Genomic DNA, 19,509 nt, shown 5'->3' on the forward strand with positions numbered 1-19,509 from the left:
AACCAAACCCACAGTATCTCCAAGGTACACCTGTACCTTCTAGGATGCCCACAGAAGACAGCCCTCAGAGTCTAACCATATAGACCTCTGCCCCAAAACACACGATTTTCCAAGGCTCACTTATACCAGTCTGACTTACAATGTTCAAAAAGAATGGAAAGTCTTCTTGTTGCAATCACTGAAGTCAAGGGAAGCAATGAAAGCTCACCTTCAACCCCTAACCTCACATGAAAAGGCTGAGGTTTAAGGTCAAATTATCTGTACCTTGCTTCTCTATCTTCTACAATGACTGAATACCTTCACTTTGCCCTGCCCAATCCAGCAACATTTTAGGGAAACCGGACATAGGAAACTGTGGGTAAAGAGCTACCAGAGTGGGAGCAATCTGCTGATGAAAATTAGATCACTGTCATTACTGTCAATCTAACTACAGGTGTACAATTTGTTCAACTGTCTGAAGTGGCTAAATTACTGTATGTACCACACTCAAGTCTCAATTTTCTCTCAATCCCTCCGCACTGTACACACATACAAAAGTTTTAAAAACGAAGTTATGTTGGAGGTGAATAAAAGACTTCAATTAGATACTTTACACATGTGACACTCCTGTTTACTTCCCAATTTTAGAGGATAGTGTTCATAAAGAGAGTCTGAAAGATCACAGTGGTTTTGAGTCTCTATCTTCCAAGAAAAATTAAAATGCACGAATATTTATAAAAAGCAGAATGATGAATAGCTGTCGGCTCCAAACTGCTCATCTATTACCTATGGGTTTTCTCCCCAGTTATAAGTACTCCATAGAAACACCAACCAAAGAAATGAATCAGCCTCTCTTAAAAAAAGACCAAGCTCCTAGCAGAGCAATCACATCTAAGGGATGTCATATCCTGTTTCTTTGGGTTAAAACAAGAGTGAAATGCTTCCCCTACACCCAGCTAAAGGACCCTGGATGGCCGCCAAAGGAAGGGCAAAGAGGTCCAGGGAAGCTGAGTCACTGCCTAGAGCTGTTGGATGACAGGCAAGTGAGCAGGGTAAGAAACAAGGCTCCTCTACCTCACAAAAGTGATGTGCACCTGGCCTTCAGGAAGGCCTTTAAAGCAACAATAACTTTTTATTTTGCAATAATTATAAGCTCACAGAAAATGAGAAAAATAATATAGGAGTACCATGTACCCTTTGTTCAGCTTCCCCCAATGGTAACATCTTACCTAACAACAGTATGCTAACAGAACCAAGAAAATAACAAAGGTACAATACTGTTAACTAGACTATAAGCCTTATTCAGACTTTATCAGCTTTTACATGTACACATTTGCTTATATGCACATGTGTATTATTCTACGCAGTTTTATCCAATGTATACATTCATGTATCCACCAGAACAATCAGGCTACTTAACTGTTCCACCACCACCAAACAACTCCATTGAGCTACCCCTTTATAAGCTGCACCTCATCCTCCCACCCATCCCTGTGCCCTGGCAACCACTAATTTTTTCTACATACCCATAATTCTGACATTTGAGGAATGTTATAAAGATGGACTCACACAATCTGTAATCTTTTGAGATAGGTTTTTTTTTTTATCTGAACATAATGCACTTGAGATCTATCCAAGTTATCACACGTATCAATGGTTCATTTATTTTTTTTTAAGTCTATTTTTTGAGAGAGAGAGATAGAGAACATGTGAAAGAGAGAGAGCACCCACATGGGAGAGAGGCAGAGAGAGATAATCACAAGTAGGCTCTATCCTGTCAGAGCGGAGCCCGAAGTGGGGCTTGAACTCACGAACTGTGAGACCATGACCTTAGTAGAAATCAAGAGTGAGATGCTTAAAAGACTAAGTCACCCAGGTGCCCCAATGGATCATTTATTTTTAATGCTGAGTAGCATTCCACTTTATAGGTATACAGTTTGCTTAACCATTTACCTGTTGAACATTTGAGATGTTTCCAGGTATTGGCTATTATGAATAAAATCACATGAATATTTGTATAAAGGCTTTCTAAAAAATGTTTACTTATTTTGAGACACACACAGAGAGAGAGAGAGAGAGAGAGAGAGAGAGAGAGAGAGAGAATCCCAAGCAGGCTTGGCATTGCCAGTACAGAGCCCAATGTGGGCTCAAACTCACAAACCGTGACACCATGACCTAAGCTGAAATCAAGAGTCAGATGCTTAACCAACCGAGGCAACCAGGTGCCCCTGTATAAAGGTTTTTTTATATAAATTTAAGTTCTTATTTCTCCAGGATAAATGCCCACAAGCATAACTACTGGCTCATATGATAAGCATATGTTTGGTTTTATAAGAAACTGCCTGTTTTCCACAGTGACTGTACCATTTTACATTCTCACCAACAATGTGTGAAAGACCCAGTTTCTCCACATCCCCACTAGTATTTAATATTATCATTTATTGTTGTAGGTATTCTAATAGATGCATAGTATTACCTCATTAAGGATTTAATTTGCATTTCTCCAAAATCTAATGACATTAAACATCTTCTCAAGTGCTTATCTGCCATCCACAAATCGTAGGTGAAATGTCCGTCTGTTCGTTTCCTTTGCTCATTCTCTAAATACGTTGTTGTTTTTACTGCTGAGCTTTTAGAGTTCTTTACAGTCTAGATACAAGTCTTTAATCAGACACAGTCTTTGCTTTGCACCAAACTTAAACATGCCAAATTCAAGGACTATAGTTTAGCTAACACCATTCTCCCAACACTACCCAAATTTCAGTTACTACCGATTTCAGTTAACTACAATTGCATCAACTACAAACTTTGCTGCTAGCTCCTCAGTCCACAAATCACTACGTATAACATAAATGCTCATGATGATGAGTGGCTGATCACACTACTTCTTTCGAAGTCTGACTGGTCACTGTGGATTCATTACTCAGTTCATACAGAGATGTCAAGTGTGTAGTTGTAGGACTTCATCATCCTCTAATGATAAATCCATGTAACATTTCATAAAAACGGATAATCAAAAGAAAGAACTGGCCAAGAAAGATCAAAGTGTAGCAAAGAAATAAATAGTGGTAATTCTGATAGTAAAATTCATATTGAACATATATGTAGTTGCAGAATAAGTCATAATTTTTGCTTCAACTATCCAACATTTTTAAAACATAAGAGAAAGTCTATACTTTCTTCCCTTATTTTGATACATTTCATTGTTCTTTTCTTTTTCCTGATGTTTCCAGTTTCTTTCTGCTATTATTTCCTTTCTATTTGGAGAATATTCTTTAGTCATTCTTTTAGGTAGGTCTGCTGGTTACAAATTCTTTTAATTTTCTTTTGTGCAAGAATACCTTGATTTCTTTTTCACTCATGAGAATATTTTCATTGGGTATAAAATTCTAAGGTTATAATTTTTTTTTCAGCACTTGAAAAATACTGTGCCACATAGTCTGGTCCCTGTGGTATCAAATGAAAAATGCACTGTCAATCATTGTTCCAGCAGTATATTGTTTCTAACTAGCTGCTTTCAACATTTTTTCTGTATTTCATTTTCAAGAGGTTGACTGTGAAGAGTCATGGTGTTGATTTCTCTGAGTTTATCCTACTGAAAATTCATTCAGTTTCAAGAATCCATTCATTTATGCTCTTGACCATATTTGGGGATTTTTCCATCTTTTTTTTTTTAACTTTTTTTTAATGTTTATTTATTTTTGAGAGAGAGAGAGAGCTGGGAAGGGGCAGACAGAAAGGGAGACACAGAACCTGAAGCAGGCTCCAGGCTCCAAGCTGTCAGCACAGAGCCCGACAAGGGGCTCAAACTCATGAACCGTGAGATCATGACCTGAGCCAAAGTCAGACGTTAACCAACGTTAACCCCCCTCCCATCTTTATTTCTTAGTTTATGTCTTCATTATTTTTCAGTATTCTTTCTCTTTTCCTAAGACTCCAATGGCAGAAATATTAGATCTTTTCTTATAATCACACAAGTCCCTAAGTCTCTGTTCACTGTTTTTCCTATTCATTTTCTCTGTTATTTAGACTTTTTAGTAATTTCTGTCAGGTTCACTGGTTCTTCTCTCTCTTCCCTATTCTGCTACTGAGCCCATTCAATGTTTTTAAACAATTTTGGTTGTATTTTTCCAGTTCTAAAAATTCCATTTGATTCTTTTTTACATCATCTAGTTCTTTGCTGAGGTTGTCATTTGTTTCAAGAGTTTTCACAATTGTTTGTTGAACCACTTTTATGTTAACTGCTTTGAAATCTTTGTAATTCAAAACTTCTGTGTCCTCTCACTTTTGGCATTTGCTAATTGTCTTTCCTAATTCAAGGTTTGATGTTCTTAGTTCTTGGTATGGTGAGGGTTGTTTTATTTATTTATTTTTTTTATCCTGGACATTTTAGGTATCAAGTTTTACAACTATGAAGCCTATTCAATCTTCTTTTTCAGCAGGCAGTTACAATGTTTACATTTAATATGCTGATTCTGTCCTTCTTGTATGACTGTAACTGTAAGACAGTTTCATTTCCAGACCCTTTACAGTGTTATTTTGGTCTGTTTCCTTTATGTGCTACCCAGAGGCTCATCTAAAAACCTGGCAGTGTTCCACAACTTAGTTCAGTTCTCAAATCTTCTGCTATGTTAATTCTGGTCAGTTTCTCATGTGGGTCACTAGAGAGTTGCCCAGAACTTCATTTGTGAAATCCCTTTCTCCAGCTCCCTTTTCTCCAAAATCCTACCACCAGTTACTAGTTAGGAGGAAGAACAACATCACCTGCTGCCAGTGGACACTCTACATTGGTCTTTCCTTAGCTTCTATATCACCTGGGTGGGGGAAGTGAAACCTTCTTCATTGCTGCTGGTCTGAGGGTGGAAGTTTGGGCTTATCACTTACCCTCACTGACACTGCCCCAGAGTGGGGAGCAGAATGATGCCTCACACTATGTCAGTGCCACCAGGGAGAAGGTAGGACTATAGATTCTCCATTCACCACCACCTCCTAGACACCACCCTTCCTCCATCTCTGCTCCCCCACCCTCCCACCTCTGCCAACACACACAATGGCATCACCTCAGCTCCAAGTGAAAAACCACCTTGGTAGTGTCAGGCAGGGGAAGACATTCAAGTACATTTCTTGGTGTCTCAAGACACCATCCCAACAGGAGAACCAGCCTGCTACTTCCATGTGGAGGGTGGGAAACCAGGCTCCTCACTTGGTGTCTGCAGGTAACACACCAGCACGAGAAGCAGGGAACAGTCTTCTACCACTGGGCAGAGGGGAGAAATTCCAGCTGTCTGTTCAATCATTGAATCCAGCTCTCTGTTCAATCTTGGTCAAGATAGCAGAGCACTGCCTCACATCATCTCATTGCCATCGGTAGGGGGGTCTAAGTTCAGCCTCTCTGCTTGGCTTCTGCTGACACCATTCTGGTGGAGGAGTAAGAGTGCAGCCTGCTACCACCAAGTGGAAGATGGACATTCAAGTTCCTCATTCAACTTCCACTGGTACTAAGGGTGGGATGGGACATTTCCATTGTTTTTTGGCTAAAGTAGCCAAAAGTACTGTCAAAAAGGGTTTTGTTCTATTTGGCTGCCCTCTTCCTAGTGATTTCTCTAGAAAGAGCAGGTCTTCTTTAGGGCTTTTTCTATCTGTACCTGTTAGCATTTCCTGGGTGTGGGCTCCTCCAATACCCACTCTGAGATATACAAAGGGGGAAAAGAAAGCCCAAGGAACTCAGTGTTGTGTCATTCTTCCAGTTCTAAGGTCCCTAGCCAGTCTGCTTTCTTCTTCCCACCTTGTAGAGTCTTCTAATATTTGCTTTCAGTATTACACCCAAGGTTTTTAGTTGTTCTTAGCAGGAGAAATAGTAAGAAGTGAGTCTACTTTATCTTGTCCAGAATCAAAAGTCTGAGAAGGTCCCATTTGTAAGTGGAGCAATTTATAGCTACAGGTGAACAATAGCTGACATAATAAAATAAAGCATCAAGACATTTATGGTAATAGAGGTATAAAGGGATCAGATTCAACAACAAAAGCCCAAATCTGTTTGGCCAGACAGAGTTTTTCCACAAAGCAAGGGATTCTGGGAAGGACTGATTCATTTAAATCTAAGGTACCAATATACATAATAGAACTGGTGCCCTTCCACCTAAAAAATCAAGTAAAAAATTTTCAAATGATAGTATTGGCACAATATTTGACAGTATTATTTTTATAAATAGCAAAAGCACCATAAAACCTGGGTTTAAAGACTGATAAACAAAAAGGATGATGCCATCTGTAGCCAGGAGCCTGAGATATGTCAGAAACTCCCCAACCTACTTCAAGTCAATTTATTTGCCAGTCCCAAGGGCCCTGACAATAAACTGAGTCAATCTAGACAGGGTCCAAATGAAAGCAGGAGAAAAATACTAGGACCCAGCACCTCAGTGAAGAAGCCAATAACCTACACTCCACAGAAGTGAAAAAGGAGTGTGGCAATTCTATCTTCAAACTGGCAGCTGACTTAAAACAGCTGGGACAGGGATCCTACATTTGGGTACTGGTATTGGAATCTTCTCTTGTTAGGGGAAAGGATTCTTTTCAGTTGGCAAAAACAGCAACTTAAAACTTAATCTCTTGCTTTTAAGTTAAAAAAAAGAATATTTTCTTAATATTCATAGTTTTCTACACAAACTTTATAATGTGAAAGAATACCATTAAAAGAGAACAAAGAGAAGAGGGGTGCCTGGGTGGCTCGGTCAGTTAAGTGTTCAACTTCGGCCCACTTTGGCTCAGATCATGATCTTGACACTCGTGAGTTCGAGCCCCACATCAGGCTCTGGGATACACGCTGAGACCTGGGAGCCTGGAGCCTGCTTAGGATTCTGTGTCTCCCTGCCTCTCTGCCCTTCCCCCACTCACACTCTGTCTCTCTCTCTCTCTCTCTTGCTCAAACATAAGTTTTAAAAAAAATTTAGGGGCTCCTGGGTGGCTGAGTCAGTTAAGCACCCAACTTCAGCTCAGGTCATGATCTTACACCTCATGAGTTAAAGCCCCACATCGGGCTCTGTGCTAACAGCTCAGAGCCTGGAGCCTGCTTCAGATTCTGGGTCTCATTCTCTCTCTGCCTGTCCCCCATTGTGCTCTCTCTGTCCTTCAAAAAAAAATAAACATTTAAAAAAATTTTTAATTAAAAAAAAGAGAACAAGAGAAGAGATGGGGTGCAGTGGGTCTTCCACCCACAGAGAAGACATGGAACAGGGGCTAACTGCTTGTTACTGTCAGGCCCATATGGGGTCCATGGTGAAGGGATGGTGAGTGGGAATGAGCCCAACCCCTGGCCACAGGAAGGTCAATCTCGCTCAAGGCACCGAGGCACACAATGCTCACCTCTGCTGGCCTCAGCTTCACCAGTTAAGGGGATTTGCTTTTCCTCACCCTCCCAAACCCAGTTAATATATCTGTGGTGGAATGAAATTTTACCTGTCACCTTCCTACGCCCACTGCTGCTACTACTGCCATCCTGCTACTCATCTTCTCATACCATATACACTCTCCATGCTGGTAGATGTGACTTCACTAAGATGAGTGAAGACATGGAGACTTGGTCTGCATGTTAACACATCCTAATTAGGTCCTCCTTGACACCAAAAAAAGAAAAAAAAAAAAAAAAAGAAAAGAAAAAGGCTGATTTGTCTCAGAACTGCTTAACTCAAAAGGATCTGAGGGACCTAAGGCTTCCTCCACTTAAGATAGAAGCTGTCAATAACCTGATGCTGCCCCTCCAAGATACGCCAGGATTCTGAGCCAGCAGCAGAGATGCAAACAAAGAAAAAGAGAACTTGCAAAGGTCTCCAAAGTAGCCACTGGAGGAGCTTCTTTGAAGGAGAGGACTCAAATGGAAATAAAAAACTAATTTGTGACATTCTCTGGCTATCACATGAGTTCACAATCTATCTAAAGAGTAAGATTTCTTGCTGGTATAAGCCTGTACCCACAAGCCCTCCCAGACACTAGGGGCATAACCAAGGGACTGCAATTCTGCCTCTTTCTCCTTCTCACTCCCTTAGTTTGTACACAAATTTAAAACTGGAGGAAATGTCAGCCATCCTCTTGTTTCCCACACCTCCCCACCCCAGCCCCACCACCTTATTGTACATTTAAGGAACCTGAGGCCTGGAATAAGGAATACATTTGCTATGAGGCCTAGAAAGAGGGAATACATCTGTTACATGTTCAAAGGACAAGGATCAAGACTTCCTTCCCAGCCCGGCTCCTCCGTCCTTTAAGCTTTTGTCTAATCCAAGTGTAAGTAAGGAGGTCTGGGTTTTAATCTCTATTCTCCTCACTCTTGTCTGTGATAATGAAGAGTGCAACTATCTCTGCCGTGTGCCTCAATGTGTTGAGGCCCAAACATGTAATGTGAAGTTGGATCCTAAATAATCAAATGCTCCCAGTACTGGTATTTTTAAAAAATAGTTCAATAAGGATTACTTATTTGGCATTAACTGCACTTTATTTTACAATATTATGGGGCACCTGGGTGGCTCAGTCAGTTGAGCATCCGACTTCGGCTCAGGTCAGGATCTCGCAGTGAGTTCGAACCCCATGTCGGGCTCTGTGCTGACAGCTCGGAGCCTGGAGCCTGCCTCGGATTCTGTGTCTCCCCCTCTCTCTGCCCCTCCCCTGCTCATGCTCAGTCTCTATCTCTCAATAATGAATAAACTTAAAAAAAATTTTTTTTAATTATTTTACAATATTATTATCATTACCCCATGTTTATTTTAAGAGCTTGTGGAAGAAGTGACTCCCTTCAAGGTCATCCTGTAGGCTTATACTAACTCCCTGGGAAGAATATCACATACCTTGTCTTCCTTTGAACTCTCCACTTCTGTCCCCTCCTTGAATTTTGCCAGTGCACTCTTGAGGTCCTGAGATGTGTAGGTGTTGGCGTTTATGTCCAGCCTGTCCAAAAAGAAGGTGAAAGTTAGAAAGGAGGCACCATTTTTCCCAAGAAAGAAACTTCACTAGGTGGCTGGTACTCCCAAACAAGGTAAGCCATAGCCAGATCGAACTCAGAGTGCACTACCCTAGCTTTGCCTTCGGTCAGCCACAAGTCTAAGAGGTAATCTTACCTTAAAGCTAGAAGAAGAAATACAAAGCTGAAGAAGGGGTCATTTTATTAAAGAGGATGAAATGGCATGGGGCAGACAAAGGCCCACCATGGACAGACCACTCTCAGCCAGCTACTTAGGCAGAAATAAGTCTGGAATGTCTGTGCAGTGCTTTCTGTCAGCATGTGCCAGGGCTGGACCTCCTGGAGGGTAGTGGGCACAGATAAGGGGAATAACATGCACCCAATTTATATTCTTCTAATAAACGGATCAATGGGGACCTGAGCCCCCCCTGCATGTCTGGTCTGATTTTACAAGGCAGCCTTTCTTCACAAAAACAGTTTAGATAAATTCACACCTTTAAAACCAACTCCTGGGCCCAGAGTTGATGCAGGATGTATGTGCCAACCTGACAAAGGAATGGATTTGAAATACCAAGGACTAGAAGCAAAGCCAACCGTGTTCCACAGTCAGCCTCTAAGGAGAGGGAGGAAAGGAACCAATGTGGATGTAATCTCAGGAACCTGGCAAAGACTAGAGTGGCATCCTCCCAAAACCCCCTGGAGCTGATTGAAGCCACAACCATTCTTCTTAATTGGAGAGGAGGCATTCATGCGTTGGGGGGTGGGCTTTACCACCAACAATAATTTTAGGTCAGTGAACAGAGAGATCAGACCAAGAGTGACATGGACAAAGGGAAGTGTGGAATGTAGTGTCTGTGCTTGACAAGACGGTTGGGGAGAGAGCGGTTAAGGATAACCCGGGAGATTACAAAGATGAGGAAGTAAGGGGTTACTGGACTACTCTGGGCAAGATAAGCACATCAGTCTAACAGTCAAGATCCTAGCAGACCTCAGCTCTCATTAGAGGCATGTGCTTAGGGCTTTGCTCATTTCTCATTTCATCTTTGATTCATCTTAGAAACCCCCTAGAACTCTGAGAAAAACACTTGCCTTCTCTAAACCTCAATCCTCATAAACTAATAATCGCTAATCACTCCCATTTACTGAGCACTTAAGCATGTGTTAGTCACTATTTTAATCCTTTACAAGTAATATTTCATTCAAATGATTACCACAATCCTACAAGGTAGGGAAGAGAATCCCTCTCCCAGAAAAGCATCACCCACTGCCAGCAGCATGTAGATGCCACTGCCCTGCTCTTTACCCCTAAGAGAGAGCTAAGTATTTAGGGGCACAGCTTGAACAGATTATCACCTCCCTCCTCTAATACTTGGTCTGGACAAATCCCATCATGTCTCATATCTCCATTTATTGCCTTAAATGCCACTCTTCCAGGCCACTCACCATCACTCATTTTAGCCCCTACTACACACACACAAGTGTGCACATGTGTGTCTGCACACACAGACAGAAAACCATCTTCAGCTGGTATTTTCACTTCATTCTTCACTGAGAAAAATAGATGTTATCATCAAGAACTCCTTCATATTCCCCTCATGAGCTCTATACACTAACCTGCACCAAATCTAGATTCTCTGCTTCCCTTCTAAGACCATGAATGATAGTGAACCTGCTCCTATTAAACTTAAGTTCCAGATCCCACTTTCCTTTGCAAAAGCTTTAACCCCCATCATTATACTGTTCCCTCCTGTCTGCATCATCAATTTCTCCCTTTGGTTGGATTATTCCCTTGACTATATGAATACTCTTCTGACTAACTATGATCTCTAATTATCAAACCATTCCCCTGATCTCCTTCAGAGTAAAACTTTATGAACAAATTGTCTTAACTCACTCTTCTCATCTTCATGACTGCTATTTACACTGCCATTTGCTCTAATCCAGATCCCTTTACCGTTCCCTACTAATACTTCTCATCAAAATTACTAATAATTGGGGCGCCTGGGTGGCGCAGTCGGTTAAGCGTCCGACTTCAGCCAGGTCACGATCTCGCGGTCTGCGAGTTCGAGCCCCGCGTCAGGCTCTGGGCTGATGGCTCAGAGCCTGGAGCCTGTTTCTGATTCTGTGTCTCCCTCTCTCTCTGCCCCTCCCCCATTCATGCTCTGTCTCTCTCTGTCCCAAAAATAAATAAACGTTGAAAAAAAAAATTTAAAAAAAAATTACTAATAATTAACAACTGGATCCAATGGACTCTTCACTAATTCATGTTCCTCAACCACTCAGCATCATTTACATAGTTCACCTCTCCCTCCTTGAAACACTCTTCTTTCTGGCTTCTTGTTACCACATTTTGCTGTTTCTTCCCCTTCCTCCCTCCTTCCCTAACTCTTGTGCTGGTTCCTCATCTCCTACCTGAACCCTATATACTGGAATGCCTTGGAGTTCAATCCTAGACAATCTTCTCTACCTCTGCACTCTCCCCTAGTTCTTTATCCATTAGGCAATGATGCCCAAACTTACATCTTTGACCCAATCCTCTCCCCTAAGTGACAGCCAGGCTCTTGTATAACTAACTGATAAATCTTAGATCTGGGATGTTTATCAGGCACCTCAAACTTATTACATCTAAAACATGGGTCTTGATGTTTCTCCCCATAAATCTGTTCCTCTCCCAATCTTTTCTATTTCAATAAATGGTACTTCTGAGCACCTAGTTGTGTCAAATCACAAAATGAGGCTTTATCTCAGATTCCGCCACACCACCTTCCATCAACCCCTAAATCTAAATCTAAAGCAAGTCCTATTGGCACTACCCTCAAATTAAATCTCCAAACCCATCCGCTCTCCATCATGACACTCTAGACTCAGTCACCAGTATGTCTACCTGATCTTCAGAAATGACATCCTAATTGTCTCTGCAATTCTTTTGTCCACTCTGAATCTATCCCCCATACACACAGCAAGTAGAGTGATCTTGCCAAAATTACATTAAACCACTCTCCCACCCCAAATCCTCCACTGGCTTTCTATCACAATTCTAGTTAAATGAAGACTAGTCAACATGCATCTCAAAACTCCACATGATCTGGCTCCTCTTATCTCTCCCAAATCATCTATTAGTCTTCTTCCTTCGCCTACTCTCTAGTCACCCTAATCACTTTCTTGTTTCTCAACTTGATAAAGTCTTTCCTTGACAAAGCTAGGGACTCTTCTTGTTGCCTCTGCCTGAGATCCTCTAACCTTAAATGTATAAAATTAACTCTTTGTATGACTAAATCCCCATCATTCTTCAGGTCTAAGCTCAAGTATCACTTTAATGAGGTCTTCCAAACCATCCTATCTAAACTGGCCTTCCCAAAGGACTGACTGACTTATTTATTTCTTCCCTACTATTTACCATTATCTGTAATTACTTTATGTGCCTTTTTATTTTTCAGTTTATCTTCCTGCCATGTCCATAAGGCTGGTATCCTGTTTTGTTTAGTACTATATCTCCAATACCTAGCACATAGGCACTCAATAAGTCTTTTGTGAAATGAATGAACGGAGCAAGGAAATGGCCCTGTCTTTGGGCCACATCCTTAACTACAATGTCATACTGTACCATGGTAGATACTCAACCCAAGATGGGACAACCTGGATATACTCTGTCGGTCATCACTACAAAGAAGACAGTTGCTCCAGGGCAAAAAAAGAGATACAATGTTGAGACACTGACATGGGATATGGACTAAAACCAGTGGAGATAACAATGCCTAACACATAAATAGCAAGAGAACACCCTGCTGCTAGGAACCAAATATACCATGAAGTCAGGCAGTGCCAAGAGAGGCCTCTGAAAGAAGTCAGAGTCAATGCCTTGTCCCAGGCTTTACAGTCCAGAGGCATTACAGCTCTAGGTAGCAGGACTAGTGGAGAGATTGCCATGGATTAGTCTGAAAGGACTATCCCCATCTTTCCTTAGCCAGTGATACCTAAAACTCTGTGATCACCAACATCTTTGACAATCTGATGGAAACCTGTGGGTGTTGTCCATCTTGTTCCCCAAATCAGAATAACCAGATATGCAAAATACTACCAACTGCAGAAATTAGCCCTGCACTTTGGCTTCTGTTCCTGTTCTGGTACCTAAGAGCCAGGAAGACACTGTGAAATGAATCAGGAGGAGCCTGAGGTGAGGTCCACCACAGAAAGAAGTCACCACCAAAGGCAGCCAGAGACTCATTGAGCTCAAGCAGTGAAACCTACACCACCTTGTCAATGCCTTTGGGTTGCTGTTCAGACAGGTTTGCCACTAGTAACAAATGCTGAGAAGGAAGAAGGTATGTCCAATATACCCTGGAGACCACTCCAGAGCAGAACACTCAGAAACATTTCAAAGGAGAAAAGTAAAGAGGGAAGAGTGAGGACAAATATCTCTCTTTTATGGTGCATCTATTACAGACCACGTGAATGACTCTGCTTTCTATTCTAAAAAGACAGGAGCAACTGATAAAGCATTAAGTGTTCCCAGTAAAGACCTACGATCAGATACTGGAAAAATAACTTCCCACAGTATTAAAACCAACAAACAAATATTCCAAATTAGTCAAGATCCTAATTCAATATCCTTAAACCAAGAATAAAGTAAGCTTTTTATTTAGAAAATGAGACTTGGCATAGATGTGAGGAAAGGCTTCCCGAAGTTCTCTGACACACTGAAATATGTGCATATATGTGTGCTAGGGAATGAGGGGGGTTGGCAGGGGTTACAACAATGAAATTTGATTATTTGATGGCTGTGAGAAATGAATTATCATATGGCCTTCAGATATAGGCCTATCAAGAGAGATGGGGGGTGGAAATAAAGATCCTTCTCAGTTTGGAGTGACAGTAAAGAGGTCAAATATCTTTCTTCTTTGTTTAAGTTTATTTATTTTGAGTGAGGGGGGAGAGAGAGAGAATCCCAAGCAGGCTCTGCATCGGCAGCATGGAGCCCGACACGGGGCTGGATCCCATGAACTGTGAGATCATGAGCAGAGCCAAAACCGAGAGTCGAATGCTCCAACAACTGGGACACCCCTGAGGACAAATATTTTCATATATTATTACAATGTAGTCAAATTTTCTAACAGTAAAAACTGCCCAAATTGGAACAGGCTGCTCTGTGGGATTGTGGGTGCCACATAACCGAAAGTGCATATGGACAGGCTAAAAAACCTTTTGTTGAGTACATCAAGGAAAACACTCAGGTAAATAGTCTCTAAACTCCCTTTCTACCTTATATCTAACTGCAAAATATTGTTAAAATAATGAAAATTCAAGGATTAACATTAGCCTTGCTCAATCCATTATTTGTTATCAATACTTACATGTATTAGAAGAGGGGCAGCAAACTCTGTTATGACCCCATAATATTTTAGGCTTTGTGGGCCTTACTGACAGCAATTGTCCCAACTACTCAACCCTGCCAGATTAGCAGAAAAGTGGCCATAGATCATACATAAATGAATAAGCATAGCTGTGTTCCAATAAAACTTTACTTATGGACATTAAAATCTCTAAGAGTCATGAAATATCATTCTTTTACTTTTTCATCCATTAAAAAATGATAAAAACAACTTACCCTGTAGGCTGTACAAAGACATGTAGCAGTACCAATATGGCCCACAGATCACAATTTGCTGTCCCTGTCTTAGAAACCTCATAACTGGTATTTGTAACTGTTGAAATTACCCAATTCTAGCAGCCCCTGTAACCCCATGCCTCCTCCTCCTTCCTCATGTAAAAAAGAACATGCAAATAAAACTTGTTATTTCAAGGCAAAGAACAGAAAAACAGGGACAAATTGTCCAAAATCAAATAATCTTATCTGGTTATTAAAAGTAAGGCAATCTCGGGGCGCCTGGGTGGCGCAGTCGGTTAAGCGTCCGACTTCAGCCAGGTCATGATCTCGCGGTCCGTGAGTTCGAGCCCCGCGTCAGGCTCTGGGCTGATGGCTCAGAGCCTGGAGCCTGTTTCCGATTCTGTGTCTCCCTCTCTCTCTGCCCCTCCCCCGTTCATGCTCTGTCTCTCTCTGTCCCAAAAAAATAAATAAACGTTGAAAAAAGTAAGGCAATCTCTTAACATTGGAGAACTTTTATACTATAAGAAAGCCTGTTTTAATATGGACTAACAAGAGGAAAAGTTAGTCTGAATTAAAGACTTTAAAATGCAATTTTATTGTTCACCAAGGAAGTATTACTGCAAAGCAGAAGGCCTAACAGGCCTGTTTTAATGAATAGATGACTCATCTGTAATCAGCGCATTAATTGTTGGGATTCAAATGGGTGCTCTTAAAGTACTGGGAAAAATAGCTTCATTTTTAAAGCAGGTTAAGCATTCCCCCTACAGCCTTTTCTAAAGTATCAATTTGCTTTGCAAACTATTTCTTTCCAAAGATCTACAAGTAAACTTCCACAAAACCCTGACAGATTTATCACAAATTCTACGCTACAAAATTTCAAAATTTTTTAAAAGCCACATGAATTTGGGTAAGAAACATTACATTGTCATTACTTTCAGTATTACAAAATCAGTGCTGTCCGCCTCCCAGTCCCTAGGGTTGTTACTATACCTTTTGCCTTTTTTCAATGCTTTCAAATTACTTTGGAACTTGTCCTCTTCTTGGAGTTTCACTTCTCTTGCCCCAGTCTGGAGATTCAGCCGTACATGGGATCCTACAGGGACAGCCTGACCTAAAAACCAAGAACAAAGAGGGCTCGTAAGGTATATGGTCCTTGAAGGGACACTGCAATGGAAAGGCTGGCTAACAAGCCAACAGGATTTATTAATTCATGAAGACCAGACCCTGCTGTGTTCCATTACCTGAATCCATCCATCTAACACACATATACCACACACATATCAAATTAAGGTAATGAGGCAAATGGGCAAGGGCTTCTATACTTCAAAGCAAAGACCGAAAACCCCAGTTAGAACCTACATCTTTAAGCTAATCTGTTTTCTTTAAACTGAGCTATAATAAGCCTTTTTGTTATGGGCAGGTGAATGGTAAATACCTAATCACCCTTAAGGATATGGCCACATCACTGCATCTTCCAAGACATCCTCCTTACCTCTCCCCTGACAGTCCCAGAAAACTCCAGAGAGCTTGCTGTTCCAGCAAGCTTACACCTCACCATCCTGCTTTCTTTATAATCAGGCTCCTTCTATAAGGCTCTCTCCTTGATGAGCACAGGGACTATATCTCCTATTTTATTTCCCAAGACCCTAGACCAGGGCTTCACTGGAAGGCAGGAAGACAGAGCAAGTCAAGGAGGTAAGGACTGGAATCAAAAGAAACTAAAAACCTATGCCCACCCATCTCAGGAGAGTTGATCCACTACCTGAAAAAACAATATGAATGGACGGGCTACTCATACACATTGTACAAAATTACTCAAAGATAGGTGAAAAGGAGATAAAGGCACTACAAAAAAGAGAACTACAGGCCAATATCTGATGGACACAAACGCAAACATTTTTTGTTTTGTTTTAAAGGTGGAGTTCAGGAATCTACATTTAAAAAAAATTTTTTTTAGACAGAGTGAGAATGAGAACACGCTAGCAGGGTAGAGGGGCAAAAGAAGAGAGACAAAGAATCATAAGCAGGCTCCACACTCAGTGTGGAGTCTGACACAAGGCTCAATCCCACAACCCTGGGATCATGACCAGAGCTGAAATCAAGTTGGATGCTCAACCTACTGAGCCACCCAGGCACCCCCAAAAATTTTTCACAAAATATTAGCAAACCAAATCCAACAATTTTTTTTAATTTTTTTAAAGTTTATTTATTTTGAGAGAGAGAGAGAGAGAGAGAGAGAGAGAGAGAGAGAGAGAGAGAGGAAGATATAGCTGTCAGCGCAGAGCCTGATGCAGGGCTAGAACCCATGAACCATGAGACCATGACCAGAGCCAAAATCAAGAGTCAGACGCTTAAATGACTGAGCCACTGAGGCACCACGAAATCCAACAATACATTAAAAAAATAATTCACCATGATCAAGTGTGATTTATTCCTGGGATACAAGGGTGATTTCATATTTGCAAATCAATCAACATGATATGTCACATCAACAAAAGAAAGCATAAAAACCATATGCTCATTTAAGAGATGCAAAAAAACCTTGACAAAGCAAAACATCCATTCATGATAAAAACACTCAACAAAGTAGGTTTAGGAGAACATACCTTAGCATAATAAATGCCATCTATGAAAAACCCATAGAGAGCATCATACTCAACGGGAAAAACCTGAGAGCTTTTCTCCTAAGATCAGGAACAAGACAAGAATATCCACTCTTGCCACTTTTATTCAACATCGTACTGGAAGTCTGAGCCACAGCAATTAGATAAGAAAAAGAAAAAAAAGGCATCCAAATCAGTAAAGAAGAAGTAAAATTTCTATTTGCAGATGACATGATACTATATACAGAAAACCCTAAAGACTACACCAAAAAATGACTAGAAATGATAAACGAATTCAGTAAAGTCAGAGGATACAAAATCAATATATAGAAATCTGATGTATTTCTATACTAATACTATATATTAGTATATATACTATATACTAATAATGAAGTAGCAGAAAGAGAAATTAAGAAAACATTCCCATTCACAATTATCCAAAAAATAATAAAAATATCTAGGAATAAATTTAACCAAAGAGGTGAAAGCCCTATACTCTAAGAACTGTAATACATAAATGCAAAGATACTCCATGGTCATAGATTGTGAGAACAAATATTATTAAACTGCATACTACTCAAAGCAATTTACACATTTACTACAATCCCTAACAAAACACCAACAGTATTTTTCACAGAACTACAATAAATAATCCTAAAATTTGTATGGAACCACAAAGACTCCAAATAGCCAAGGCAATCCTGAAAAATAAGAACAAAACTGGATGTATCATAATACCAGATTTCAAGATCTACTACAAAACTGTAGTAATCAAAACAGTATAGTACCAGCACAAAATAAGACACATAGATTAATGGAATAGAATAGTGAGTTCAGAGATAAACCTACAATTACATGTTCAATTAATCTACAACAAAGAAAACAAAAATCTGAAACCATAAAAATCCTAGAAGAAAGCACAGGCAGCAATTTTCTGACATCAACTATAGCAACATTTTTCTAGATATGTCTCCTGAGGCAAGGGAAACAGAAGTAAATTATTGGGATTACATCAAAATAAAAAGCTTCTGCACAATGAAGGAAACCATCAACAAAACAAAATGACAACCTACTGAATGGGAGAAGGTATCTGCAAGTGATACATCTGATAAGAGGTTAGTATCCAAAATATATAAAGATCTTATACAACCCAACACCAAAAAACCAATCCAATTGAAAAATGGGCAGAAGACATGAACAGACATTTCACGAAAGAAGACATACAGATGGCCAAAGGACTCATGAAAAGATGCTCAACATCACTCATCATCAGGGAGATGCAAATCAAAACCACAAAGAGACATCACCTCACACCTGTCAAAATGGCTAAATCAAAAACACAAGAAACAACTATTGGTAAGGATACGGAGAAAAATGTACCTCATACCCTACTAGTGGAAATGCAAAGTGGTAACCCCTGCACCAAGAGAAAACAGTACGGAGGTTTCTCAAAAATTAACAATAGAATTACCATATAATACAAAAATTCCACTATTGGGTATTTCCACAAAGAATACAAAAACCCTAATTTGAAAAGACATATGCATCCCTATGTTTACTGCAGCATTATTTACAATAGCCAAAATATGAAAGTAATCTGAGTGTCTACCAACAGATGAATGGATAAAAAAGATGCGGTATAGAGGCGCCTGGGTGGCTCAGTAAGTTAAGCGTCTGACTTCAGGTCAGATCATGATGTCACAGTTTGTGAGTTCGAGCCCTGCATCAGGCTCCCTGCTAACCGCGAGGAGACTGCTTGGGATTCCCTCTTTCCCTCTCTCTCTGCCCCTCCCCCACTCATTCTCCCTCTCTCCTTCTCTCCCAGCCCTCAAAAACAAACAAACATGAAAAAAAAAACTTTAAAAAATGTGGTGTATATATACAATAGAATATTACTAAGATACAGAAAAGAATGAAATCTTTCGATTTGCAACAACATGGATGGATCTAGAGGGTATAACACTAGGTGAAATAAATCAGTCAGAGAAAGACAAATACCATAGGCTTTTACTCATATGTGCAACTTAAGAAACAAAACAAGCAGAAGACCAAAAAACAGACTCTGACAACAAACTCAGGGTTACCAGAGGGGGTTGGGTGGGATAATGGGCAAAATATGTGAAAGGGATTAAGAGTACACTTATCATGATGAGCACTGAGTAAATATATAGAATTGCTGAATCACTATATTGTATACCTCAGAGTAATATAACACTGTATATTATTTATGCTGGAAATAAGAATTTTTAAAAAGGTTGGTTAAAAATAAAGTGTGCAAGATCACACACTACATGTGGAATGTTACATTTATCCATTCATTCATACAACTGACATTTACCAAGCAACTACTATCTCCCAGGCCACTATGGTAG

At 40.3% G+C, this 19,509-nt stretch overlaps 1 protein-coding gene across 6 annotated transcripts in view; it reads right to left on the reverse strand.

Moving 5' to 3' along the window:
- SIL1 (SIL1 nucleotide exchange factor) overlaps window positions 1-19,509 on the reverse strand; it is a 286,621-nt gene that overhangs the window by 81,506 nt on the left and 185,606 nt on the right. For all 6 annotated transcript variants that reach the window (XM_047831100.1, XM_047830845.1, XM_047830696.1 and 3 more), the window contains 2 exons: window positions 15,525-15,645; window positions 8,817-8,916 (listed from right to left, as the gene is read on the reverse strand). In XM_047831100.1, coding sequence (XP_047687056.1) covers window positions 8,817-8,916; window positions 15,525-15,645 — 221 coding nt within the window. The remainder of the gene's footprint in view (window positions 1-8,816; window positions 8,917-15,524; window positions 15,646-19,509) is intronic.

Source organism: Prionailurus viverrinus, chromosome A1 (genome assembly GCF_022837055.1).
Source record: "Prionailurus viverrinus isolate Anna chromosome A1, UM_Priviv_1.0, whole genome shotgun sequence".
In the NCBI taxonomy this organism is placed as follows: domain Eukaryota; kingdom Metazoa; phylum Chordata; class Mammalia; order Carnivora; family Felidae; genus Prionailurus; species Prionailurus viverrinus.